The sequence below is a fragment of the Mauremys reevesii genome, linkage group 8, assembly GCF_016161935.1.
Source record: "Mauremys reevesii isolate NIE-2019 linkage group 8, ASM1616193v1, whole genome shotgun sequence".
NCBI classification, from domain to species: Eukaryota; Metazoa; Chordata; order Testudines; family Geoemydidae; genus Mauremys; species Mauremys reevesii.
This window is the reverse complement of record NC_052630.1, coordinates 86,734,131-86,761,832: the sequence shown is the minus strand read 5'-3', so window position 1 is coordinate 86,761,832 and position 27,702 is coordinate 86,734,131. Positions and strand designations below refer to the sequence as shown.

The 27,702-nt window shown below is 40.2% G+C and overlaps 1 protein-coding gene across 2 annotated transcripts in view; it reads left to right on the top strand.

Moving 5' to 3' along the window:
• The window catches only part of LOC120369671 (serine/threonine-protein kinase TNNI3K), a 166,536-nt gene that overhangs the window by 29,882 nt on the left and 108,952 nt on the right, over nucleotides 1–27,702 (top strand). For both annotated transcript variants that reach the window (XM_039483218.1, XM_039483219.1), the window contains 6 exons: nucleotides 5,613–5,711; nucleotides 7,894–8,032; nucleotides 19,591–19,735; nucleotides 19,822–19,926; nucleotides 20,869–20,963; nucleotides 21,927–22,076. In XM_039483218.1, coding sequence (XP_039339152.1) covers nucleotides 5,613–5,711; nucleotides 7,894–8,032; nucleotides 19,591–19,735; nucleotides 19,822–19,926; nucleotides 20,869–20,963; nucleotides 21,927–22,076 — 733 coding nt within the window. The remainder of the gene's footprint in view (nucleotides 1–5,612; nucleotides 5,712–7,893; nucleotides 8,033–19,590; nucleotides 19,736–19,821; nucleotides 19,927–20,868; nucleotides 20,964–21,926; nucleotides 22,077–27,702) is intronic.

Genomic DNA, 27,702 nt, shown 5'->3' with positions numbered 1-27,702 from the left:
CTTTGCACAGAATTTCATTAATATTCATGGAAATTGGAACTATAAAAAAAACTGTAAAAAGTGCAGTGAAGTGTAAGTCAGAGAGGGAAAATATATTTTTGACATTTCCTCCATTTCAATAAAATAAGAAAATAAATGTTATTTATTCAGTTAAATAAATAAAAGAAACATACACACCAGCCTATTATATATATTATTTGACTTTTCCATTTCTTGAGAAAAGATACTCATTATATTTCAGAGCCAGACAAAGAGCAACTGGAAAACCTAGCTTTGATTCTCAGTTCTGCTGCAGGGCCAGTTTGTGACCTTGGCTCAATCTCCACACCTCCTGAAACCACGATGGTAATCACCTCTATAAAACTGGGAGATTGAAGGACACTGCTGTAAATGAGATGTTCCAACTCAGCTGAGCCAGCTTGGTACATAAATATTTCATCTTCTCTGTATTTTGTGTCATATTTGTTTACTTTAGCAAAACTAGTTTGCTGGTTTGTTTTATCGTTTAGTGGACATTTTCAGAGCACAGTCCCAGGACTGGAGTCCTCAGTGGGAAGTGTACAGAATTAGAGAAAAATAAGAGATGCTGGAAACCAAATTAGATACTCAGATGAGTTTAAAAAAACCGTTCTTAAACCTGGTGTTTTAAAAACATTAAATATTTCAAGCCCAGAGAGGTCACTGTTGAATTAATAATACATTTTTAATATGCATTGATGTGTTATCCAATATTTCCACACTGAAAAACTAATATTGTGGCCTATTTCATTTTATAAATTAAAATTGGCATTTGCAGATTACAGTGCAGAGAGGTTTGTGAACAGAGCTGAGATTCCAGTTGGGATAGAGGAGTGTTATTTCATTTTGCCACATGTACAGTTGACACTCTAATGAGTGAATGCATTTGTTTTCTTGCAACAAGGACTTGTTGGTAAACACGGAATTTGTCTTATAAGGATAGCTTTCAAAGAATAAAATATAGATTTTTACATGTAGATCCTATTTTACAATGGAATATTTTTCATCTCTAGTTTTCACTTGAATAGTTTTATTACTAGTTATGGGTGAACCTCAAACAACTTGAGAAACCTTGGAAAGTTTACATATTTATTTGAAACTTATCTGAATATTTCAAAGTCCTCATTTTCCTTCATCTTTCTTACCATTCCACACTAATCCTTCCAACTTTTACGGTTACATATTTTCCCTTCCTCCTAATTCTATTTTTCTCCTGACTTTCAGTCTCAGGCATCTCCAGTTTCCTCCACCTGACATCCAGTATGCCCCCTCCCTTTCATATGTCATGAATGGAGAGGTCTAGTCTGAAGTTTTATTGTATTTCTCTGTTACAGTCTGGCTGGCTAGAAAAATCTAATCTCATGAATTCAGGGACACTGAATCTTCACAGCCCTGCAACTTGTCTGAAGCTTTTTTGTAGTCATTTATGCTGGTGCAAAGTCAATGTAAAATGCTACCAAACCAGGATAGTAGGGCTATGCCCACTTTGCATAGATGTAGATGACTACACAAATTGCAGGGCAACGGTGAATCAGGCCTAGGTCTTCTCCAGAATTTGCCTTTGTCTGAACCCTGAGGAGTGGGAGGAGAGATACCTGAATTAATGAGACTTGATACAGCAGCCATTTTAGCAGAAATTGTCCAGTCTCCCAGATGGATTTGATTAAAGGAGGCCTGTCGCAGACTAGGAGATGGAGAGTTTGGTCTGACCCAGTACGGTCGTTCTTATGCATTTTTCATTACTGATTTTATCTGTGACCCAATTGTATTTATCTTATCTACTCCAATAAGGCTAGGAGAACGTACAGATACCATGTCTCAATTCTCTCTTCTGTCCCCAAGTCTAACAAAAACCAATATGTTGAAACATTTCAATAGACTTCTTCCTTAGTCAGACAACTCCTTTAATTGTATCTTACATCTGTCAACTAGTGTTTCACAACCATTTGGAAGCTTCTTTAGGCATTTACTGCATCATTCTGATCAAGGTTAATTCTACAATTCTTACAGACCAGCAAAGAGTTAAGAGACTTGCCTGTTTTGTACAAAGGATCTTTACAGGACATGACTGATTATATCTATATCTGCTCATTTGGAAAGAATTAGGCCAGTGCTTGATGCTCCTCTTATTTAGGTTTAATGGCTTAATTAATAAAGAAGCTCTGAAAAGCATTGCAGATACTTTAGATGTGTTAACACAGGGATATACATAGGCTAATGCGGATGCATATGGCTTAATTGTTGAAGTTGTCTCTCATTTTAATTTTACCTACTAGAAAGTCAATATCCATTGATTTAATTTTGTTAGAAGAATCCTTATCTCCTGCCCTTCTCTAAGAGACAAAATCTTTATGTAGTCCATCTTATGTTCCATTTGTTGACTCTCTCTAACCTTCAAAGTTACCTTAATTAACAGTCTCTGTTTGAAGTGGACATAAATTACTTGAATTTTCAAAAAGCTTTGGATAAAGCCTTTCATAAAAGACTATTAAGGTAAATAACAAGAGGGTAAAGGGAAAAGTCATGTTGTGAATTAAAAACTGGTTAAGCAAGAAGAAATAGAAATAGAGTCGTACTGAATGATTACTCTTCAGAGTGGAAAGCAAGTTAATAGTGGGGCACCACGAGGGTCAGTCTTATTTAATAAACTAAAGCTTTGGAGGAGAAAGCGGGTAATAAGCTGCTGAAGATTGCTGATTGCACTAAGTATTTTCAATTAGTTAAGAACAATTGAGAAATTGCAGACATTTTTAAATTAGAGATGGATCTGTTGCAATACAGGGCAATGATGGGTGATCTCAGTAGGACAAAGTCCTTCCGTCCCATCTCAGGAAGAATTGGTCCTGTCCATTTTCTTGATCAGAAAGAAGGACATGAGTCAGTCTAAACTCAGGTTATTGATCCAAAAGTTTTTTTTTTGTCTGTTGGTCTCTGGAGAATCTAGTGTGAACTAGTATTTGCAGCATCTGCAGCTGGCACTTCTCTGGAGGTGTTCCAATGCAATTCAATTTGCCTATGCACTCCCATTCCCCGCCCCCCCTTCTTAATTCCTGGAGAAGCTGCGGTCACTCTTCCTCCTAGAATTATGTACAATCCCTTGCCCACAATGATCCATAACCTTAATACAGTAAAATCTCCAACAATATTGCAGGAAAATACTATATGTATCATAGCATCAAAACTGGAATTTCAGCTCTAACTCCCTTTGAATATTGGGTTGTAATGATGCAAATCTCCGCTCTTACGATTTTCCTTCTGGTTCAAACCTAAAACCAGAAAGGACCTAACTTCTGATTTGGTTCAAATACAGGCAAAATCTCATAGGAATGCTATTCTTGTGTGATTTTTTTTGTCAGTAATGATGATTTAGCTAACACTTGTGTAGTGCTTTTAATCCAGAGATTTCAAGGTGCTTTACAATTCCCCCAGTGATAGATGATGAAACTGAGACACTTAGCAGTTAAGGCTCAGTTTTTCCAAACTGGCTTATAATTTGGGTACCTTTAGATGCCTATGGTCTAATTTCTACAGATACTGAACACCCACAACCCCAAATGAAATCAGTGGGAGCTTCTCTCTCAGATCTGCATGAAAACTTCCTGTGATGTAAGAGTCAAACCTTTATTCACAGTGCCTGCTTCCTCTCTCTCTCTGCTGTTTATATGAGGTTCTGAAACTATCTTCTCATCCAAAGCTCTCTCGGAAGCACAAGCCTACCCATATATATATCACCCCAGAATTTACAATTTCTGAGAGTAATTAAAAGCTTTTGTGTTTTTTCTAAGCTTCCATTCTTCTCTCTTACAAGCATTACTATCTGTGAATCTAACAATATTGTTTCTCTGTCTCCCCCCTCTTATCATTTATGGGTGAGTGAGATGACTCACAAGAAGCTCCACTGAAGTCAGTGGAGCTATATTGAGTTACCCCTGCTGGGGGTCAGGCTAAGGATTTTAGACTAACTCCTTGATCCCCTGGACAATACGGCTTGAGGAACTGTGATGCTAACAACACCATCCGCCACTGGCTGCCATCTGTGTTCCCTTGGACTGGTTTCCATAGCCCTGGGGGTAAAGTAAGGCCAGCATCTTCCCTCCCTCCACATCAGCAGAGCCCCTGCAGAGAGGCTTCCAGGTGCTAGGGGAACATACCCTTCCATGCATCCTGTTCTCAGACCTGCAAATTCAGGTTCTCTTCTGCTCAAGAGCATTTGGGCCTTCCAGTGTTTGGGACATTTTTAGAAGGTGATAAATGCCTTCAGAGCCTATTGAAGTTAATGGGATTTGAGGAGGCTCTGTACATGGCAGGAGTAGTCCCTAAAACACTAGTCCTAGGGAGGCTTACAGCCAATGTTATGTGAAATAATTAAACAAGAGAAAATGCATTAAGTGTGGTATGGAAAGGGCTTTACACAGAAAATTCACTCAGTGAAGTACATTTGAAAAAAATATTTTGTCATTTAAGTAGTCTAAAGAAATAATCCCTGAACACCAATGTTGCTTGGTAACAGGTCTTAGTTTTGCCAGTACTTGTGAGTGACGGATTCAAATGACTGGCTTCTTTGTTGCCCATGTGAAATGAATTGGTGGTCTCAGTCCAGTTACTAGTTGACAGGAGCCCACATCACAAATGAATCATCATCTCTGGCACTAATTGGGACCATCGCTGGCAGTGAGGATGAGTGAATAGCAGTGGAATCGACACTATCCACTCATCCCCTCACTAGAGGTGGTCCCTTTATGTCACCATTGAGACATATGGGTAGGTTGAGCTGGAATGTGTTTTCCCTGCTGTTCTCCATGCTGTGGATAATTTCTAGGGCTGTCACTCCAGCACCTTTCACAATCATTAGACTCACATGCAGGCTACATGGAAAAACAATAGTATTCCATAAAACTGTATGTAGAATTATGCAAATGATCTGTGGCACAAGACCCTGAGTGGATATAAAGACACCCTTGGGCTTCAAAAAAATAACAGTGTTTAGGCTTCAATAAATAATCCAAAATGGTTTAATTCAAATTTCCATTTTGACAGTTATTCAGAAGGCCAATGCTTCAAAATTAATAGCTGCTCAACCAAACCATTGGCCTCCAGAATGACTAAGAGAGTGAAAATTTGAAAGAAACCACTTTGGTTATATATTGAAGTCTAAGGGCTATTATCTTCTAAATACACTGAAGTCTTTATACATTGAGTGAATTATACTTGTGAATTTACCTCCATGCATTTACATTTAAAGGGGTCTTTTATTTTATTTTAAGAACTGTGATATGTTTATTGGTGTTTGTTCGCGAAGCCTAAAAGAAAATTAAAGGCTAGTCTGAGCCTTCTGAGTCAGTCATTTCTGGGGCTTTCCCTTCACAAAACAGGCATTTTATTGGCAAATACATTTTCAGGTTATTTATAAGGCATCAGTGACATTCAGTGTTCAGTTATAGTACTGTAAGTTAATCACTTTTATATGATGTACAGAGTTCTCTGCCTTTATAGGTTGGTGTCTGTTCTTTCTTGGCATAATGTTATAGAATTTTATTATAAGGTGACCACATACAGAGCTTCTAATTGGAATCTTTTATTTCTTTTTCCTCTAGGCTGTGGATATACTTTTGCAGCATGGAGCTTATGTCAATGTCCAAGATGCAGTGTTCTTCACCCCATTACACATTGCTGCATACTATGGCCATGAACAGGTAACTAAATGGGCAGAATCTGACAAAGATGAAAGAGTGCATTCACACTACGAGCCATATGTAGGTTTACTGTCAGCCAGCCTGTCTTTATATTTGGAAGGGTCCTACTAGAGAGAGGCTTTCACATCCTTAAGTTATGCCTTGAACTATTGCTGACATTTTCAGGTATTTGAAAGCTCATAGGAATGTGGGTATTCACGTTTTAACTACTCACTGCTAGGATCACCAGCCAAATTTACTACCCCCCCAAAACAGTTCTTGAAATTAGTTGCCATTCATGAGAGAGAGTTTTTCTAACCTATGAAAGGGCTTCTCACCCAGAGATACAATTAATACAACGCTGAACCTTGAAGCTGCCTTGTAGCCATTAGGTCAGTGTTTCCCAAACTTGGGATGCCACTTGTGTAGGGAAAGCCCCTGGTGGGCTGGGCCGGTTTGTTTACCAGTACATCCCTTGGCCCGCGCCACTTCCTGCAGCTTCCATTGGGCTGGAACAGGGAACCGCGGCCAGTGGGAGCCGCGATTGGCCAGACCTGTGGACACAGCAGGTAAAGAAACCAGTCCGGCCTGCCAGGGGCTTTCCTTACACAAGCAGCATCCAAGTTTGGGAAACACTGCATTAGGTGTATCAGTTTAAATACCTCTACAGAAATGTGTATAAATGACCCATAGTACTCAGTAACAAACAGATTGGTGCACCTTGGATTTAATGGGTGAAATCCAGGCCCCATGGAAGTTCATGGGAAAACTCCTAGTGGATCCAATGGAGCCAGGATTTCACCCAGCGTGTTGTAGCTGCAAAGGGCCAAATCTTGCTTGTCTTACTCTCACCAGCAGGGAAATTTTAAAAAAGCACTGAAGCCTTGACCCTAAGTTATCATCAAACCCTCCGAATTCTATTTCTCTTTGCTAATATAGAAGTGTCTGTGGCTTAGTGGGCAATATGCTCGTTTGCACTGTAGGAAATCCTTTGGTTCAAAAGTAGCCTTGTGTCTGTGTTGGCTTATGCGAGTGAGTCCCTGTGCCTTTCTTTTCCTGGAAACATGCATATGCTGGGACATTTTCAGAGTTTCAAAGCATGACCTCTAGGTAGAGTATATTTTTCATTTCACTGAAGTTTATTTAGAGTACGTTGAAGAGTCATTCCCAGGAAAATGCTTTTGAAAGGACAGACTCCAAGAGAACAGATGATTGAAAACTCTATACTTCTATGGTTCAATAGAAGTAAGGATGTGCACAAAGCATGCATTCCTGTACCCTCCTTTTTTATATATTCACCTCATCATCCAGTAACATTAAGAAACTCTTTACATGTTGGGCTGAGAGATTAGTTAGCTTATTTCCCCATGAACCACTTTTGAACAAATAGTCACAGTCTTGTGAAATTATGCTAAAACGCATATGGTGCTTTTGTGATAAGGGACTCTACTTTCTGAAGGAAGCTATGGCTCTGACATAGCTAATTTATGGATGTTAAGGACATCTACTTTATTATGCTGACTAGGTCAGTTAAACAAATAAGTCTTTCCCAACTCCTTGCTATCCATTTCATTTTAAAAAATGAACTGCCATTTGCTAGTGAACAATATTTTATAGATATATAACTTACAAATGGAATTTATAATGAGTTTAATGAAAATAAATTATATATACTTACATAACCCAGTTTTAATTTAAAAAAATAGATCTCTCACTCAAGATGTTAAGAAATCCAATACAGAGTAAACTTCAACATAAGAACTAGGGATTACCAAATGAAATTAATTGGTAGCAGGTTTAAAACAAATAAAAGGAAGTATTTCTTCACACAATGCACAGTCAACCTGTGGAACTCCTTGCCAGAGGATGTTGTGAAGGCCAAGACTATAACAGGATTCAAAAAAGAACTAGATAAGTTCCTGGAGGATAGGTCCATGAATGGCTATTAGCCAGGATAGGCAGAGATGGTGTCCCTAGCCTTTGTTTGCCAGAAGCTGGGAATGTGCGACAGGTAATGGATCACTTGATAATTACCTGTTCTGTTCATTCCCTCTGGGGCACCTGGCATTGGCCACTGTCGGAAGACAGGATACTGGACTAGATGGACCTTTGGTCTGACCCAATATGGCTGTTCTTATGTTTTGGTTTCATTGAAATGTTTGTTTTCACTTGACGTTCTAATTTACATTGATGAAATATTTAGGTTACCCACCTCTTGCTGAAGTTTGGTGCTGATGTGAATGTGAGTGGGGAAGTTGGAGACAGGCCCCTCCACTTAGCTTCTGCCAAAGGGTTTCTTAATATTGCAAAACTCTTGATGGAAGAGGGCAGCAAGGCAGATGGTAAGGGAAGATTTTAAAAGCACATTAAAATTATATTTTGTATATAGTGTCAAATGCTGACACATACTTTGCACCAGCCTTGGATTTTGCTTTCTGATATGGTGTGTGCATGTGTGTTTGTGTATTGAAGTCGGTGACTAGTGCAAAAAAAAATTCTGGGAATATTTATTCACATTCCAAATATGCTTTGTCTATGTTTCTGCCCCCTTTGTGGTGCTTCTCATGAATAAACTAGAGAATTAGCTTTTTGGCAAAAGTGCTCGTAGAAACAACGAGTTGCAAGTGAATACTGGAGAATATTAGGAGGAAACAAATTTGAAATTCATAGTCACAAGTACTCACAGTGGAGATTTGTTTCTAAGAGATATGCTGGTCCAACCGGAGAACAGAAAGAAACCATGTGATGTATTTGTCCAATCTAAACAATTCAGATTTTGGCTATCAAATACCCACAATAAACTGTTAGTGAACAAGCTACAGATGAAGGATATTAAGTAGAAATTATGTGGTAAATATTTTCAAGTAATAATATAGAGAAAAACCATAATCTGTTCACGCACAATTTGTGAATGGAAAAAGAAATGGAATTTTTTTAATTCATTATTCATTATAAAATGTTCACGTGTAATATAAGTTTGTGTGTCTGTGTGTGTTTAATACATGACTGGATGGAACAATGTAAAGGTTTATCAGCATAAATGTTTGCATTATTCCCAAACTCAGAATCTGAGTGAGTTTTACAGGTCATACCAAGCTAATGCCAATAAAATTGCTACACAATTCCACATTATATATTCTGTATATGCCATAGATGAAGCAAAAGAACAAAAATGTGTTGTGGAAATATATGTCAGGGTTTCTTTCATCCCATTAGTTGTAAAACCATGTGCTTTAGTTACCATGGACTGGATTTGCTGTTCTATTTCATCTCCTTTATACAGCTTCAATAACATAAAGGGCACAAAACTTACCAAAAAAGTCTCACGGTAAAACTCCCTGTGTACGGAGGTTCCCTGTACAGCGCAGAGACAGGAAAATGACTCTATATCAATCCCCCTCCAAACCTTTGTTGGGATGGGACCTACTTGGTGTGGGAGGGCAGAGTACTGCTCTGCTCCAACTGTTCTCCACTGCGGAACAGCTGCTAGGGGGCTGTTGCAGCTAAGCACAAAGTAGAACAGCCCTAAAGCTGAAAACTCAGCAGACACCAAAGTGGCTTAATGACATCTTCGCTACCCCACTCCCACCTCCCTCATTTCCTGAGCCTAGTGTCATGTGGGAGGAAAGGAATGGCTTATCCCATGAGTCTGTTGGTAAAGGGCCTATGGGGAGAGGAGTACTATAAATAATACATTTGTAAAACCTCTAAAATAACCTAAGCTAGCCTTTCTACACATAAAATTGTTGTGGCATCCTCGCCATCCTGGGAGCTTCCAGTGCTAGCAGCAAGTGCTGTGTCTTTGAGGGGGACTCTGCTCTTGCCGAGGGCATAAAGCTCCCATGTCTAGCTCTGCAGAATCATGAGATGTTGAATCTTAATCCTGGTATCTGTGAGGGACCGACTGCTGCCTCTTCTGGACATTAGGGCTGTACAATTTTGGGAGGGAGAAAGAGACGTAAGCATTTTTCTGGTAGGCTGATTTTTGTCTTATTAAATGGTGTCTCTTTGAAGCTGCTCAGAGATTTGGGATGTCAGAGGAAGTCAGACAGTTTAAGTGGTGAGCAGAGTGTGGGTGAGACAGTCAAAGGTACGTGATAACTACAATATATTGGATACTGCAATTGGATATTGCAATTCATCACGACTGCAATTTATCTTGAGGATGCTTCTACTACGTATCTGTCTTTGTGATACTCATGTGATAGATACTTGTGTGTGTGTGTAGCCACCTTGAAAATTATAAATACTAAAACTTGTAATTAACTAGCTAAAAAATGTATGTGAAATGTATTAGTTCAGATGTTCTTGTAGACAAATTGGACACAGCCCTATATTCAAGTTATTCAAAGGGATATTTCTCATCTTCAGATAGGACAAAAAAAGCTTTCAAAAAGTGACAGCACATGGTCTGAAAAAAGTACTTATTTTTAACAAAGCGATTTACTTTAATATTAGTACTGTTAACACACTTATATCCCAAATACATTGCATACATTCCTGGCTCCACAGAAGTCAGTGGGAAAACTTCCATTGATTTCTGTTGAGTCAGGATTTTGCCCAGGGAGACAATCTCCATGTGATTTTGAGAGGCCTAATAAAAAGCAAAACAGAAGGGGACTGGGCAATTGGCATTTGCTACAAGAATCCTACATACTATGGTAAGAACAAAGTCATCAACATTATTCTACTTCAGTCTCACAATCTAGAACCCCATTCAATGTCTTCTGCCAATCAATATTCATAGCTAGTCATTAATTAACACAATGGAGCACAGCAGACAAAGCTTAAAAAGGATTCTATCTATCCATATTTGAAAATCATATAAAATTCACAGTCTTGCAATCCTTAGTTCAGTGTTTCCCATGCTTGGGATGCTGCTTGTGTAGGTGTAACCCTTCGGCCCCTCTAAGTTGGCAGCAACAAGGGCCGGGTTCAGTATCCAGGGGTTCCGTTTCAATAACGCAATGCAAAACCGGCTCGAGCCCCCACCCGGTGACCTGGGACAATTACCTACCACCCCCCCGGGCGCCTCTAGGAGGCAATACTTCCCCACTCGCAAGCACGAAGTCTGAGTGTAGCAAAATCCTTTTAATAAAGGAGGGATACAATGCGGCATCACGTTGGAGAGACACCACAAACAGGACTATACACAAACCATAAGCAAAACCCACCTCCAAGTACATTTGGCACTGTCCTTAGGATCTTAAGTCCAATCACCCCAAAGTCCAACAACCCAAAAGTCTCAGTCTCTGGTCAGTGCCACCCCAGAGTTCAAAAGTTTATCTGCAGAGTTTTACCCCCCCCAGCCTGGGTGGAAATGGGGGGGGGTCACGCCCACAGGGTGCTAAGGGACACCTTACGTGGGCCAGGGCCGACTGCCCCGCTTCTCCGTGGAGTTCTGCTGCAGCCTTCACCACGACTGGCTCCACTCCACCAGCTGTGCCGCTCCTTCAGCAGACCCGTGAACCACATCAGCCGTCCCCGCAAACTGCTCCACACTGCTCACTGTTCCATGGGCTGCTCCAACGTGCTGCAGACTGCTCCGCTCTGCCAGCTGCTTGGTGATAGATCTTCAGGCTCTCCCACTACTTAACACAGCACTCAGTGATCTCAGCTCAGTAAGCTTAGCTCTTTTAGTGATTTCAGCTCTTAGTGATTTCAACTTGTAGTAGGAGAGCCCCAGTGCCACATGGCCCAACGTGAATTCAGGTCAGCAACCTCTAGAGGGACTCCTAAAGGATTCAAAATTAGCTCTGCTCTTTAACAGTGGAGAGAGGAGGAAGTGCAATTGGTGTTCCAGGCCCTCAAAAGGGGCCCATACCATCAGGTACACACACCAGTCCCCAACCTCTCTCCCTTCACTGGGTTTTGGAACCAATGTCCCTTGTCTAGCAAGTACTATTTAATGTAGGTTGAGTCATTTCTGTCATAAAGCAGTCTCATAGTTCCTCATTCACATAATTAAGGTAACAGCCCTTTTTTTTCCTTCCTGCCCCAATAACAAAGAAATTGAGGATTCCACAGCTGTGAAAATAACCATCCCATGCTGCTGTGTGTTATGCTAAGTGGAGTGGGTTTACCAATGCAAATGTGCATTCCTGAAATTCCTTTGCCCACTCCTCATAATTTACCACCAGATGTCAGGGTAGGGCTCATCCTGACTCTGCTTACATAGGGAAAGCCCCTGGTGGGCCAGGCTGGTTTGTTTACCTGCCCCGTCCCTTGGCCCGCGCCGCTTCCTGCAGCTCCCATTGGCCTGGAGCAACGAACCGGCTGGACCTGTGGACGCGGCAGGTAAACAAACCAGCCCAGCCCACCAGGGGCTTTCCCTACACAAGCGGCGTCCTTAGTTCCTGATCCAATGCCCATTGAAGTCAATGGGAATCTTTCAGTTAATTTCAGTGGGAAGTGGTCATTGTGGGAGTTTTGTATGTGGGAGTACTGCATTCTCAAGCCTGCAGTAAATGGCCTAAATTCTAAATCCTAAATTCAGGAAAGCACATGAGCTTGTGCTGAAATCCATCCCTATTCATGACAGCAGTTAAGCATATGCATAACTTCCATTGACTTCAATGGAGTATGAGCACATGCTTAGAGTTAAGCACATGGTTCAGTGCTGTTCTGAATAGAAATGTTGTCCTGAATTGGGTCTATATATGTGTGTGGGTATATCTATTCTAATATCGATCTCACTCTCATATCTATCAATATACTTTCCTTTGCTAAATAACCACACCGTACAAAAGGCAACATTCCATATGTCTTTTTCCTTTGATCATTTCACACAGGACTCGGGTTTTCTGTGCACAGCTCCAAAACCAGTGGTGCCAAAAGCAGCATCGTTCATATACATGATTTCCACAGTGTCATAGACCTGTTCTGCAAGTTACACTGTAACTGCGTCTGCACCCACACTCCTCCCACTTACTGGTATCTGGGAGTATAAATTTAACATGTTCTCTGAGAGTCATGAATGTATTACATCCCTCCTACTAACTCATTAGGAAAAAATGGGGAAACAGCATGACTCAGATTTGTAAGTATTTTTTTGAACAGTGAGCCTTTGATATTTAAGTCTTGATATGTGCACACTGAACCAATATAATTATAATAAAGGGGTAGAGGGAGAGGAGAAGAGATGTGCATTCACCGTACAAGGCTGTAAAAGGTTTATCATCACTTAGTTAATTTATTCCAAAAGAAGAGGAAATTAGGGCCCCATTCAAGATTATTTGTTTTAAAATTTGTACATTTCTGTAACGGGGTGGGGACTCACCACCTGGCACCTCCTGCTGGTGACTCCGGGAATTAGCTCTGTCCAGTGGAGCACCCCCTCCTGGTGGTGTCCCATCCATCGTTCCGCCCTCTGTTGCTCTCTCTGGACCCGCATTGCTGCCTGCTCAGCGGCGACCTCTTCGAGGCCACTGCCCTCCAGCAGTGCCCCTTAGTCCATCTGCACCCCCTTCCGGGGGTCAGTGATCAGCAGTCCCACACCCCAGCCCCTATGTCCAACCGCCCCCTGAGTCCAATCCCTCATCAGGGATCTGGCGTAGTATAATGGCCACTCCCTACGGCCATTGGCTGGGTGTACTGCAAGGAGTAAAGGGGGGGGGGGACCCAGGCCCGCCCACTACTCTGGGTCCCGGCCCAGGGACCCTCTGGTGGCAGCCTCGCTGTCCTCCTTCTCTCTCCTCGTCTGTCTGCTTCCCTGGGCCACTTCCCCTACAGCCCCTCGCACCCGCTAGGCCCTTCCCTTCAGGGCCTGCAGCCTGGCAGCTATGGGCTCAAGCTCTCTAGCCTCCCCGGGCCCTGGCCAGCACTGCGCTGTCCACCCTTGGAGACTGACCTTCCCCTCTCAAAGGCCTAGGACAGACTGACTGCTCCTGCTCTGGGCAGCCTTTATATATGTCTGAGCCTGGCCCTGATTGGCTGTCTCCAAACTGGGCCCTGATTGGCTCACAATAAGCCCTTCTCTGATTGGCTTCCTGTCTGCACAGGTGCCCTGGCCTGCCACAGCCCATTCTCACAGGGAGTGGGGCAGTTCGCCCCATTACAATTCCTCAATAGAAAAAGCAAAGAAAGCTGAAAATGTCTTACCCCCAAACTGGCACATTTTGAAACTTGAAATCACCATGACAACAGAGGAAGAACTCAAACATTTAAGAATGAAAATAATTTATGATATAAAATTAGCCAAAGGAATCTGAAAACATGCTCTGAAATTCAGCAATATGTTTAATGAGTTTGACCTATTCATTTTAATATATATTGACAGGTTGGACATTCAATTCCTGTCTTTCATGTCTCCGAAATAGAGAAAGAAAATCAGTGACCATTGCAACATAGTGAAAAAGTCAAAGCATGGCCAAACTTTACTAACCTTTACAAAATCCAGGGAGTGCCAATGTTCTGCTTCATCCCCATCACAAAGATATATAAAAGGAAATACACAAATGCATTATTCATGTATTTTATATTGTAACCAATAGGCTGCAAGCACAGTGCACTCTCTCTCCAAATGCTAGTCCTATAGTTTGTTTACATGGAATTCCCTAACATGCAATATGAACGCCATTGGAAAGGAACTCTTAGTAGAATAACCAGATAAATAAAACATTTTTCTTAAATATTGTGGCCCTACCAAGACAGTGGCAGTGCATTTTGATCAGATTCTTATAAACTCTCAATTTATTTTAGGCCACTAATACATTTTAAAAGTCTAATTTACCTTTAAGAACTATTATCACTTGAAATTCCCTTAATATTGAAAACATCTAATTGCTGACCTTGATTTGTTTAGCATGAAAAATCTCATTTTTGTATGTTTTTATCTTTCTCTCCTCTTTTCACTCCCACTGTGCTCCCATTATTTTAATATGCGGTTTGTATTATTTATGCATTCATTATTTTTACCTATTTGCATTATGTAGTATCTTGGTAAGTTCTATTTTAAAAAATCCAAATAAAACTGTATGATAGTAGTAAATTCTTTATTATTAGGTTACAATACAAAACATGCTGATTTTTGGATTAGATCCCGCAAACACTTCATGTCAGTCAATGCTACTTTTCATGTAACTTGATCCTTCTGTCATGTGACAATGGTAAAGAATCACTTTCTTTTAACACTGAAGAAGGAACTTGCTTAGAATAAGAAGAGAGAATTATCCCTAAAATAACACACACCCCCATCATGTTTCACTGTAGAACTTCCTAGAATTTTCCTCATCTCTCTGCTGCCTCTCTCTCTGCTACAGATTGAAAGAAACACAACACATCTCTTCAAGAGAGTTTTGTCCAGCTGATTCATTTAGTTGATCAAATTCTAGGACTGTAGACTCCAGTTTAATAGTCTTCAGATTCTTCTCAATGGCATTATCTCCGTTCACTAAAGGAACATTTCAAGTAGAGTCATATAGCAATTCTGCTGGGTTTGGATCCATCTGAAGATGCCACCTGTTTCTTCCGTGCTGCTGAGTATCTTGATCAGTCTCCCCCTTGGGTGCAGAATGAAGACTCATGTGGAATATTGGTACAACTGTGCCCTACAACAACAGCTGGTGCTGTCCAATTTTATTCTGTCTCCAGGATTATCAAGACTGGGTCTCCTAATTTAAGATTGGAGAAACTTTGATATTCATTCTGATGGTTGGAGAAGAAAGACTGAGACCTTTTATATTTATTGTTTCTCAGCTTCACATCCTTTAAACAGGGCCACTTAGGTTGAAGATTTGCCTCTGAGTTTGACAATATTATTCTTAACTGTGGACTCATAACCAGCTGAACTGTCTTATTGGTGCCTGATGTGCGGGTTTCCCTATTAACTCAGCAGAACATGGAGGCAAGATTCAGGTTTATTTTTTTAGAACGCTCTCTTTTAGATTCTATTCCCTTGACAGTGGTGGGAGCTGGAAGTAATATTCTTGAAATCATTGTTTCTCAAAAGCTTGGAACTCTAAATTGGCAGATTGTGGTCTGTTATGGGTGACTGTGCCTCCAAAATGAGAAAAAAATGCCTTTTATCTGTTTTGCCAACCTAGTGGGTATAGTAAGAAGTAGAATCTCTACAAATCTAGAAAAGTAGTCAGTAGCTAGTAGACAAGTATGTCCTTTATCTTCACACAGGTATAATGCATTTTTCTTCTTATGCCTTTTATGAAGCCCATATCAGTGACCATAGTTTGATCTAGTAGATTGCTGCAGTGGTTGTCAAACAGGTATTCATTGCCCATGTAGGTCCTATGGGTTTTTAATTAACCTAGGAAACTTATCTGCCCCTTCGGACTACTGAACGTTATCCTGGGTTGTGGCTCATCTTCTTAAAAGTCTCTCTGCAAATCACAATCACCTCTGCCAATTAAAGTCAAATTGAAATTAGATATCAGATTTTAAGATTAACAGGACAAGCCTGCTTGTTTTTGAATACAGATTCCTGTAAAGAGGTATCACTCACCCTCACATGGACTATTTCCTTGGCTTCTTTTTCTTGATTCTGCTAGTTGGCAATTGCCATACCTGTCATATTTCTGCCCAGGTTACTTGATGGTCTGAAAGTGCTTCTCTTTTTCCCCAATTGGAATTTATTCTTTTCTTCTTTATTTACCATGCATCTACTATTTTCTTGCTGTCTGACTTGCATTTTGCTACCTCAGACTGCCATGCTAGTGGCACCAGCTGTCCCACAGTTAGCTCAGACATTGCCTGTGATTTTTCTAAAAGTTCCTTGTTTAAAATCCAACTATTAGAAGATCTCTATACATTCCTCTTTACTGATGCCAAAATCACAATGCACTCCCTGTTCATATAATTACCTTATGAAAGCTTTCACGCTTTTTCTGGGCCTCTGCTCCCTTGGGGAATATATCCCTGTTTGTCTATAACATTCCTTTTGGGAATGAAAATGCTTATTGCATTTTTAAAAAAACAATGTCAACGTTATTCTTATCTCCCACCTCAGCAAAAGGAAATGCTTTATAAATAGTTTCAGCTTCACTCTCCAGGGCATAAGTGAATGTGGCAAGCTCTGCTCCACAGCTCTCCGGGCTTGCTTTTTGTTGTGGTTTGGAATGTGCGGAAGTATTCCTGCCTCTCAGGTCACTTGGTGGGCTTATCAGACTGAAAGTCTTCTAGGAGAGTTGAACTTTGACATTTTATTTCCCTTCTTATTTATGCTAGTTCCAAATGAGTTAGCCTCTGTCAGGATGACAGGTGACAATAGTAAGAACTCAAAGGTGACACACTAGAGCTATACAAAATAATGAATGGTCTAGAGAGAAATGAAATTGTAGGCTATTTACCCCTTCTCAGACTACAAAAACAAAAGGACAGTTGATGGAACTGAAAAGCAACAAACTTAATACTGATTTTGCACAATGCATAACTAATCCATGACATTTATTGCCACAATATATCATTGAAGCCAAGAGTTTGTTGGCTCCAAAAGGGTGATGGACAATTTATATGGGTACTGTGAACATCCACAGTTACTTTAGATCATTGATACTCAGACCTCAGTGGTTCAGGAGCCAAATTAGTGATCAACATTACCCAAAAGAGCTACAGTAGTGTGAATTCATTGTTTCATTTACTATATACAGTATATAAATTGTAAATGAAACAATTTGTATACACACACACACTCACAGCAAAATGACTAACCAAGTATTCTACAATTGGTAATAACGTAGTAAAACATCCTGGCTGGTTAATAACTTAGATTGGTTAATAATTAAATCACAGTGTTTTAATATCATGTGTTGCGAAGAGCCATAGGAGACGTATTAAAAGTAATTTGTGGGTCCCGAGCCTCAGTTTGAGTATCACTGGTTTAGATAAAAAGAATTTATATAAACCCTCACACTTCAGGGTATAAACCAGCTGCTAATTTGAGAGGATTAGAAGGAAACTTCCCCTGTAGAAGTTATTATTTACAGGACGAAGATTTTATAGGATATTGTCTTTCAGTGAAAATAGCATTTTTGCTAATCTTTTGAGTGCTAATGGAAACAAAGTCCTGATTCAAGTCAATGGGAGTTTTGCCATGGACTTCATTGGGACCAGGATTTCACCCCAACTCTTCTGAAGTGCACCAATTGCTAATTAGTGCAATCTGTCCCCCAGCATTTTTTTTTAGAAAAATATATTAATTAAACTGGGAAATCATAATCCTACAGAAGTTTAGGGCATTGGTATCACAACAGGACCCTTGGTGGATTTGAGTTATGTTTAGAGGTATTTTAAATTCATTTTAATTTTGCTTTCCTTCTCAGGCTTATACAGTTACATGGTAACTAAGGCAACTGGCTTTACACGTGGAGGGAGACAAGAAATTGTCTCAATACATTTTTTAAAATTCTTTCTAAAACATCTGTAGATTATATCTTTTGTAAAATATATGCCACCACATACAAAATCCATGACACTGCTATAAAACGTTCTTGCCTTTCAAGAATAATGCAACCATCCCAAACTCTCACAGGATCATATGTTTTCCATGTATAATTATGTGCAAGAGACAGAGAGAGAGACTGTCCCAACCTCAAAATGTCTTATCTCAATCCTGCAAAGATTTACATACCTGCTTAACATCACTCAAAGAAGTAGTTCCATATCTTGCACCATTGCTGGGTGTAAAGTTAAATGTGTACCTTTCTTTTCTTTTCTTTTTTTTAATCTCTTTCCTCTGAAGCATCAGGAATGGCCATGGCTAGAGATGGGACATTGGAGGTGGGAGGGTCAGGGCTCTGAAGTGGCCAAGTGTCTTCTCTCAAAAGTGCTTGGCTGGTTCTTGCTCGCATGCTCAGGGTCTAACTGATCACCATATGTGGGAGTGGGAAGGAATTTTCTCCTCAGTCAGATTGGCAATGTCCTTGGGAGGTTTTCACCTTCCTCTGCAGTGCGTGGGTGCAGGTCACTTGGCAGGATTATCTGAGTATATCTCACATAATCATTTCCCTGCCATTTTGGGGGCCTCAGGCACTGGTGCACCTCAGTTCTTCCCGTTCTCTGCTTGTGGCTCATAATAGTCTAGTCTCCTGTGGTCTTTGGTCTAATTTTGGGATTTGGGATTAGCATGCCGATGCACTCCGTATGGTACAGGAGGTCAGACTAGATGCTCAGGTGGTCCCTTCTGGCCTTAAACTCTATGACTCTAAGACGTTGCAGGATTGAGGCCTAAAACATAGCCATAAGGGAAAAGGGAAAACTTGTGAGATCCAGAAGAGGGAAATACCTTTTTTCTTTGTTTGCTTTTTATAAATTATTTTTATTAATGTGCATGAAACATTATATCCTTACTTGTATCTCCTGTACATCTGTTTTTGATTTTTTTTCTGTCACTCTGTAACTGCTCCTGGTTCCATGGTTCTAATGCTGGTACTCAAGAAGCCTAATATATTATTTAAAAATAACTCTGGATTCCACAGCAATGAAAGATTTTCTTCCTGATTTTTTTAGTGAATGAATTTTGTTCCACTCATTTGAAATAACTCCGGTGGTTGTTTTCCTATACCTAATGTCTTTGGATTATAGTTTTGTTTCACATTGTTAATACACTGGCAGTAATCCACTTTCTGAGGGCCACTAATTCATTAATACCTCCCTCTTTTCTTCACTGAAAACTTTATTGAAAGATTCAGTAAATCTGCTGTTGCAATAACTAATTACATCCTGAATAATTGGCCTTAGTCATTTATTATGAACAGTGTCAGATTACATAGTCTGATCCTGCATACATTGAAGTCAATGGAAAAGCTCCCATTAACTTCAGTAGGTCCATAAATATTTCATCAATTAACTGTCTTGGGATTTCATAGTGTGCATGCGCAAACTCTCTCTTGCTGTCTCTGAAAAAGTGAGTATAAACAGTTCACTTTCCTCTGTCTGATTCAAATGATAGTGAATGCTCAGGACAATGAAGACCATGTTCCTCTACACTTCTGTTCTCGATTTGGACATCATGAAATAGTGAAGTTCCTTCTCCAAAGCAATTTTGAAGTTCAGCCCCATGTGGCCAATATTTATGGAGACACACCTTTACACCTGTGAGTAATGCACAGAAGCACTGCTTTGCATTGCATTGGTGTAATTCATAGCATTATCAATAACACTCTGCTGACTTTGTCTTCAGTGCTTGTTACAATGGAAAGTTTGAAGTTGTCAAGGAAATAATCCAGCTGTCAGGAACAGAAAGTCTGACTAAGGAAAATATATTCAGTGAAACAGCTTTTCACAGGTAGGACATTTTAAACACCATTGTCAATAGACTGCTGCTTACAAATGCATGCAAAATTGGCAGTAGCAGCCACTTCAACCTAAGCGGGGGCAGGACTGCAGGAAGGTGTGGATGCTAGACTCATGTCTGAGAGAGAGGCAAGGCTAGAGTTAGGTGCCACAAAGGAGACGGTGGAGAAAGAGAAAAGAGGTAGAACCAGATGGTAATAGCAGGCATGAGAGAGATGTTGGAAGTTCATCAACAGTTGTATAAAGCATTGCTTCTTTTCCTTTTTCTGACCAAGGGAATCTAAGCTTGGACCACATTATATGCCACCACATACAAAATCCATGACACTGCTATAAAACGTTCTTGCCTTTCAAGAATAATGCAACCATCCCAAACTCTCACAGGATCATATGTTTTCCATGTATAATTATGTGCAAGAGACAGAGACTCAAAATGTCTTATCTCAATCCTGCAAAGATTTACATACCTGCTTAACATCACTCAAAGAAGTAGTTCCATATCTTGCACCATTGCTGGGTGTAAAGTTAAATGTGTGTACCTAATGTATAACAACATTATACCCAAAATCCACTTGTCCTCCAGACTTTTCATCTAACAAGGTGGCACAGCAAAATTTGTGTGAAATTTTGTTCTAAATATTTTTGGCCACAATTTTATGAAAATGTAGAGTTCTTTAAAAGCACTTGCAGAACAGACCCAATTAATTTTGCACAACTGTGTCTGATATTGGCACCAGGATATTCAGGATACTTCCATTGTAACAGAAAAGCACATACTTGTTTTAGTAGATAAACCCTTCATTTAGATTCTCCATTCTGTTACATGGGTTTTATGCCAATGTAACTCCCTTGAAATCTTTAGGTAACCAACGTTAATTTTGCTATTTCTGGGGACTGGGGAGTTCTTTTTTATTTTGTTGTTTATTTCTTGCAGTGCCTGTACCTATGGCAAGAACATAGAACTAGTAAAATTTCTGCTTGACCAGAATGTTTTAAGCATCAATCATCAAGGAAGAGATGGGCATACAGGTACGATCGTGAGGACTGTGATTTATTATTTGCATATATAGATAACACCACACTTTTTAACAGGTAAAATATACTAAGCAGAGGACATGTTTCCAACCTGAAGTGGTTAGGCTGGGATTTCCAAAGGTGCCTGCCTGTGGGAGTGAGGTCCTCAGTCTCCCACTGAATTTCAAAGAGATTCTCACACTCCTAGGCTCCTTTGGAAATTCCAACTTTACAGACTAAGTACCCAATTCTGCAAGGGACTGAGCATTCTCAGCTCCCACTGAAGCCAATAGGCATTGAGAGCATAGAGCACCTGACAGTATTGTGCCTTAAAGCATGAGCAGGTACAGAACAATGACCAAACACAAAGCAGCATGTGATCTTTATAACTAGCACACTTCACAGAACAAGTGGTTTTTTAGAAAATGTTGGCAGTGTGTATGAGGGGGAGTAGTACATTAATTGTGTGGCTGTTCCAACTAAGCATGGCGACATGGAAGAGGGTGCAAAGAGGGGAGTGGCTTAAGGAGATGAAAGCATCAGTCCTGAGAGAAAGTTGGGTGGATAAGGATTGGGGACAGAGATAGGCAGAGGGGGTGTGAAGTGCTTTGAAAGTGCAGAGGAGAACACTGAATAAATGGAGAACCAGTGCAGAGATACAAGAAGGGAGGAGACCTGCTCAAACTAGGTCGGGGGAGCCCTTTCTCTTTCTGTTTGTTCTTACATCCTTATCAAGTTGCTAACCTAGGTTTGTGGTAGTGAATTGCACATGATAAAATAAGTACTGTAAAATAACATTTACTATAGGGCATGCAATAGATTGGCTCTAGTAGAATAATATTCTCTGTTCTTTTGTCTGATAATATATTCATTTATCAAGGAAATCAATTCCAGTTTTATAGCTATTACTACAAGTTCAATTATGTTGTAACAACTGTGCTTACCACAGTGACTGTTCTTTCTTCTCTAATGTTCTAGGATTACACTGTGCTTGCTACCATGGTCACATTCGTCTAGTACAGTTTTTACTGGATAATGGAGCTGATATGAATCTGGTAGCCTGTGATCCCAGCAGGTCTAGTGGAGAAAAAGATGAGCAGACCTGTTTGATGTGGGCTTATGAGAAAGGTATTTCAGTTCTCCACTTTCTGCTGCAAATACATAGGAACACCACAGGTAGAAGATAATAGCACAAAATAACCCTGCAGCATCAGTAGATTGGGAGCTCCCACCATCTGCATGCCAGCTCCTGGCATCAAGGGTTATGAAAACCAAGCTGGAGTTTATCTTCTCAGATATTCTAAACTGCTAAACATCACTTTGGTTCCACACAAACTCAGCTGAAAAATGTGCTGCTAAAGTAAAAGAAATCCATTTTTTTCAGAAAGACAGTTCAGAAAATGCAAATTCTGAACTATTTTATATAGATGAGGGTTTGTCTTTTATGACTGGAAGACGCATTATAAGAAGCAGTGCATTAGAATATAGCAGTCCTTGATTTCCTGCAAAAATCCCTCAGAGCAGAGCACTTTTCAGTAGTTCCTACTATACTTTCCCATATGTGTCTCACAGAATCACCTCACTAACATGTCAGATTTGTGGTCTGCTTTTCTTTCATTTTCCTATTCAACCCAAAAGCTTTGTTTCTTGCTGAAAATTTTTCCAGTTGTGCACAACCATCGTTGGGCTGGGGGGGGCTGCAGGTGTAAGAATGTGTGAGTCCCCTTCCTCCACCCTGCATATAGCACCACTCCATAGCTCATGGCATAGAGGGCTAGTGGAGTAGTCTCTCTGTGGGTGCCACAGGATTCTTTGCTGCTTCTGTGGGTTTGGTAAGCAATCAGAATTCAAGTGGAAAAATTCCTCAGGGCTTTTCCCACATGTGGACAAGCCCATAGTAGTTAGTGCACACTAGCTACTCAGCACTGATTCCCCAAGTGGACACTCTAACTGCTCACTAAGACTGCCAACATGCTTGTGTACAGGCTGCATCAGTGCACACCAGCTGGGGTGTAAATTCTAGTGTGCACCAGCATGTCACACACTGTCTGTGTGGACCCTGCTAGCGTCCACTAAAAGGTCCTTAGTGCACATTGATATAGTACTCTTTGAAACAGGACTACATCGGTGTGCACTAGGGAGGTTTTAGTGCATGCCAGCAGAGCCCACACATGGACAGTTAGTGCACGACACCCTGGTGTGCACTAAAATTTACACTCTTGCTAGTGCTCAGTAATTCAGAGTGTAGACAAGTTTTTAGTTTACTGCACTTTGGAAGTAAGTTAAGCTAATCTGCCCAAGGGCACACTCAGTGCACAGTAAGAGTGTCCACATGGGGAGATAGTGCAGAATGGCTAGTGCTCTTTAAATTCACACACTAGCTTACTGCGTACTAACTTCCCAGTGTAGATAAGCCCTCATGTCCTCTCCTGTGACCCCACACTTTTTCTGCCACCACTAAGCAATATGTGCAAACTAGAGCTGGGAGAATAATGGATTTTTCAGTTCACTAGCAATTCTGCAAAATCCAAAAATAAAAGTTTTGGGTAGACTCAATGAAAATTTTCAAAATGTTCAGTGAATAAAAAGTCAAAAAAAACCACCCCACCATTTTGTTTCTAACAAAATGTTTTGTCTCAATTTTGAGCATTTTTTAACATTTGTGCATTTTTTAAATATAATCAAAGGAATTTTTCTAAACAAAAAATGTGGTTTGAATAAAAAAATCAAAATGTTTTGTTTAGAAAATGAGGAAACATTTTGGAATTTTTTTAGGCTGTGGAGGTATTGTTTTGTTTTTAATAAAAGAATTCAGCAAAATTGACATGAATTCTCAAAATGTTCAATGTTGCTGAATCTGCATTTTTTTTTGCCAAAAGCAGTCTCAGTCAAAAAATTTTGCCCATCTCTAATTCAAAGACCAGTCAGTAAATTGCCCCAGGATTTTCTCCTCCTCTTCTGGGTATGGTGCTCCTGTTGATATCAATGGTAGCTGTGTCCAGAGATCAAGGAGAGAATAGATTTCTAATTTACCCCCAGGGTAACTATAGTGAAGGTCAAATGATTTGTGTATAAAGGGATGATATGTGCAGTATATTCTTTTTGTTCTGCTTTGCACTGCTACTCTGGGTAACCCTCAAATTTTACTGTTTTGCTATTTCCAGAAGAAAAGGATCTGTGAGCATCTGAACAAAATACAATGCAATGGATATAGCATTTTATGGTGAAACAGACTTGGGCACGCACAGGAACAGTCTCATAAATCTATTACAATCCTACAAGAGCAGCTGTAGCTTTGGCCCAGAAATGCCAATGAATTCTAGAGGCATTGTGCACGCAGGTGCTTCTCCTATTCTGCCCCTAACATACATTGAATCTAGTCCAAATTCACCCACTTCCTTGCCTTTGTGTTACATTATAGAGCAGTGGTTCTCAAAGTAGGGCCACCGCTTGTTCAGGGAAAGCTCCTGGCGGGCCAGGCTGGTTTGTTTACCTGCCACATCCGCAGGTTTGGCCAATTGCAGCTCCCACTGGCCACGGTTTGCCATTCCAGGCCAATGGGGGCTGCGGGAAGTGGCGCGGGCTGAGGGACTTACTGGCTGCCACTTCCTGCAGCCCCCATTGGCCTGGAGCGGCGAACCGCGGCCACTGGGAGCTGCGATAGACCGAACCTGCGGATGCGGCAGACAAACAAACTGGCCTGGCCCGCCAAGGGCTTTCCCTGAACAAGCCGCGGCCCTAGTTTGAGAACCTCTGTTATAGAGCATCAAATCACAAACCTCAGTCTAAACATTTTCTGAGTTTCATTGCTCATAGGCTTGCTACCTGTAGGATCCCATTCTTGTTCTTGGATTCTTCTACATTAGAGAGACACTCAAACACATTTATATTCCTTGGTTGGAACTAACGATGGTGGCAGGTGAGTCAGCAGAATTTCTCTGGTCAGAGTCCTAGTGTTATTCAGGGTTTTCAGAACCCCCAACAGGGGCAACTTAACTATTTCACTCCAGGCGGTATAAGGAATAAATCAACAGGAACACAGCACTTCTGTCTGATAAGATTCATGCAAGTAAGCGTGCTCTATCTAAAACTGCAGTTTATTAGATTTAAGCACACACAAATTAAGCAAGATGTTTAGAACATCCCAGATATTTACCTAACATCTGGAATGGTATTGAGTAATTAACAGCAGGTTTGCAGTGGCCAATCGCTCACCCACTGGGGAGAAAGGGTATCAGGAAAAACGTCTCACAAGATGTCTTCAGAGGACTTAAGAACATAACATAAGAACATAAGAAAGGCCGTACCGGGTCAGACCAAAGGTCCATCTAGCCCAGTATCTGTCTACCGACAGTGGCCAATGCCAGGTGCCCCCTGAGTGAAGAACTAACCAATGATCAAATCAAATGATCTCTCTCATGCCATCCCATCCCTCTGACAACAGACAGAGGGGGGGGACATTCTTACCCCATCCTGGCTAGCCATTTATTTATTTACCCACCACCAGAATTTATCCAGTCCCCCTTTAAAACATTGTTATAGTCCTAGCCTCACAACCTCCCCTCCTCAGGGTTTTGAAGTTGAGTTGTGCGCTGTGTGAAGAAGAAAGAACTTTATTTGTTTTAAACCTGCTGCCTATTTTTAATTTCATTTTTCCCCCTATATTATGTGTATTATAAGAAAAAGTAAATAACTTTTCCACTTTCTCAACATCACTCATGATTTTATTATACCTCTTTCCTGTCCCCCTCTATCTTCTCCTTTCTTTTTCTGAAACTTAAGCCTCTTTAATCTTTCCTCATATTCTCCTCATCCTAAACCTTCTTTAATAACCTTTTCATTTTAGTTTTTCTAGTGCTAGAATATCTTTTTTGAGTTGAGGAGAGACTCTGTACACAGTATTCACCACATCTGTAGATGGCATTATTTATATGGCGGCAATAATATTTATATATTATTCTCATCCTCTTTTCCCTTTTTTTTTTGTTCCCTTTTTGTTTGCTTTTTTTTTTTTTGCTGCACTCTGCACACCATCTTCAGATCTTCAGAGAACTACTCGATAATCTTTTTTCCTGACTGACTCAGATAAGCCCCTTTGTTAGTTATGTTATGTTTGTAGTGTATTTTTGGTTTATGCATATTTACATTTTTTTTTTAAATTTATTTTTTATTTTTTTGTGCCCCAATTTTTTTTTTTTTTTTGTTGTTTTCTTTTCTTCTTTCTTTGAGATCTGCTTTTCTCTTTCTTGTAGTTTTTAGTTATCTTAGTTCTTTTTTACCTTACTGTTTATCATTTTCCAGATCACAATGTTTCTATTATTAATAGGATACTGATTATTGAATACCCTACTACTTACCACTACTTACCCTCCTCATTCTTACCCCATTCCATTAATTCCTCCCTTCCCTTACCTTTCTCTCAATCCCCTATCAATCTTCCCTTTCCCCCCCTTTTATCCCATGACAGCTTAGCCTTTTTTTGAGGACCTTGTCGTGGACCTTTGTCAATCTTGGTGAGGGACTTCCACGACACCCCTTGTCCATCTGTTTGTTGGTCCACATTGAACTCCTGTAGATTAACTTGGACCATTAGTTTCTTAAGATTACCTTTACAGAAACCATGTTCACTATTATGTTTTATTGAGTTTTTTGTTTTATTATGTGTTTGTTGTTTTTTTTAATTTTTTCTTTCTATTTTAGACTTATATTGGCACTACTAACTCATCTGCCTAATACGTTATTTAAAGATTATCGTGACATTATTAAATATTAGTCATTAGCGGCCTTTTTAAATTTAAGCCGATTTAATTGAACTTCCAGTTTACAATTATTAGTTCATAGTTCTTAATTTCAAACTTTTGGGTATTAGTTTGTTTAAACTTCTTTCTTGTCTTTTCTTTACTCTTTAATGTGTGCCATCTGGTCCCGGATTTCCTCCTGTGTTACTTCAATCAATTCTCAACTCCACCCAAACTCTCATTCTGATTCTTCAATCTCCCTCACATCCCTCACAGTGGGCAGCCAAAAAGCTCCAAAGGCTCTCAGATCATTTATCATCTCCAATTAATCCATTTAGTTTCTTTTATCATCTTTAAGTCCACTTCTCCAAAGTACGCTCTGTTAGCAAATCTTTTATAACTAACTTCTACAAAACATGTAGGTCAAAATGACCACTCCTGTATCATCACTTTTCTAACTTTCAGTAAACTTTTAATATCAGAGGCATCTAGACTCAAGGTTTTCCATCCACCAAGGTTTTTCAGTCTCGGTTGGTTACTTATTTGTCCCTTCCTCCCATTCTGATTAGCAGAAACTGTAGCTAGTTTTGACCTTGCTTCTGAAAGCCTGTCTCCAATTAACTCTTAACTATATTGTGTGCTATAGCATTACTTCAGGCTGGCTGAATGCACACAATTGAATGGCGGGGAGGGATAGCTCAGTGGTTTGAGCATTGGCCTGCAAAACCCAGGGTTGTGAGTTCAATCCTTGAGGGGGCCATCTAGGGAACTGGGGTAAAAATCTGGGGATGGGTCCTGTTTTGAGCAGCAGGTTGCATTAGATGACCTTCTAACCCTATGAGTCTATGATTCTATATGGTTGTAATGAGCTTGATCACATTCTGGGGTATACCCACCCCTCAAATCAAGGGCAACACTAGGGTTTTTTTATGAATATGTCAAGTATGTTTTTACATGTGACACTAGTTGCCATTATACCTTTAACTTACTATTGTGTCTTTATAACCAAATTATTA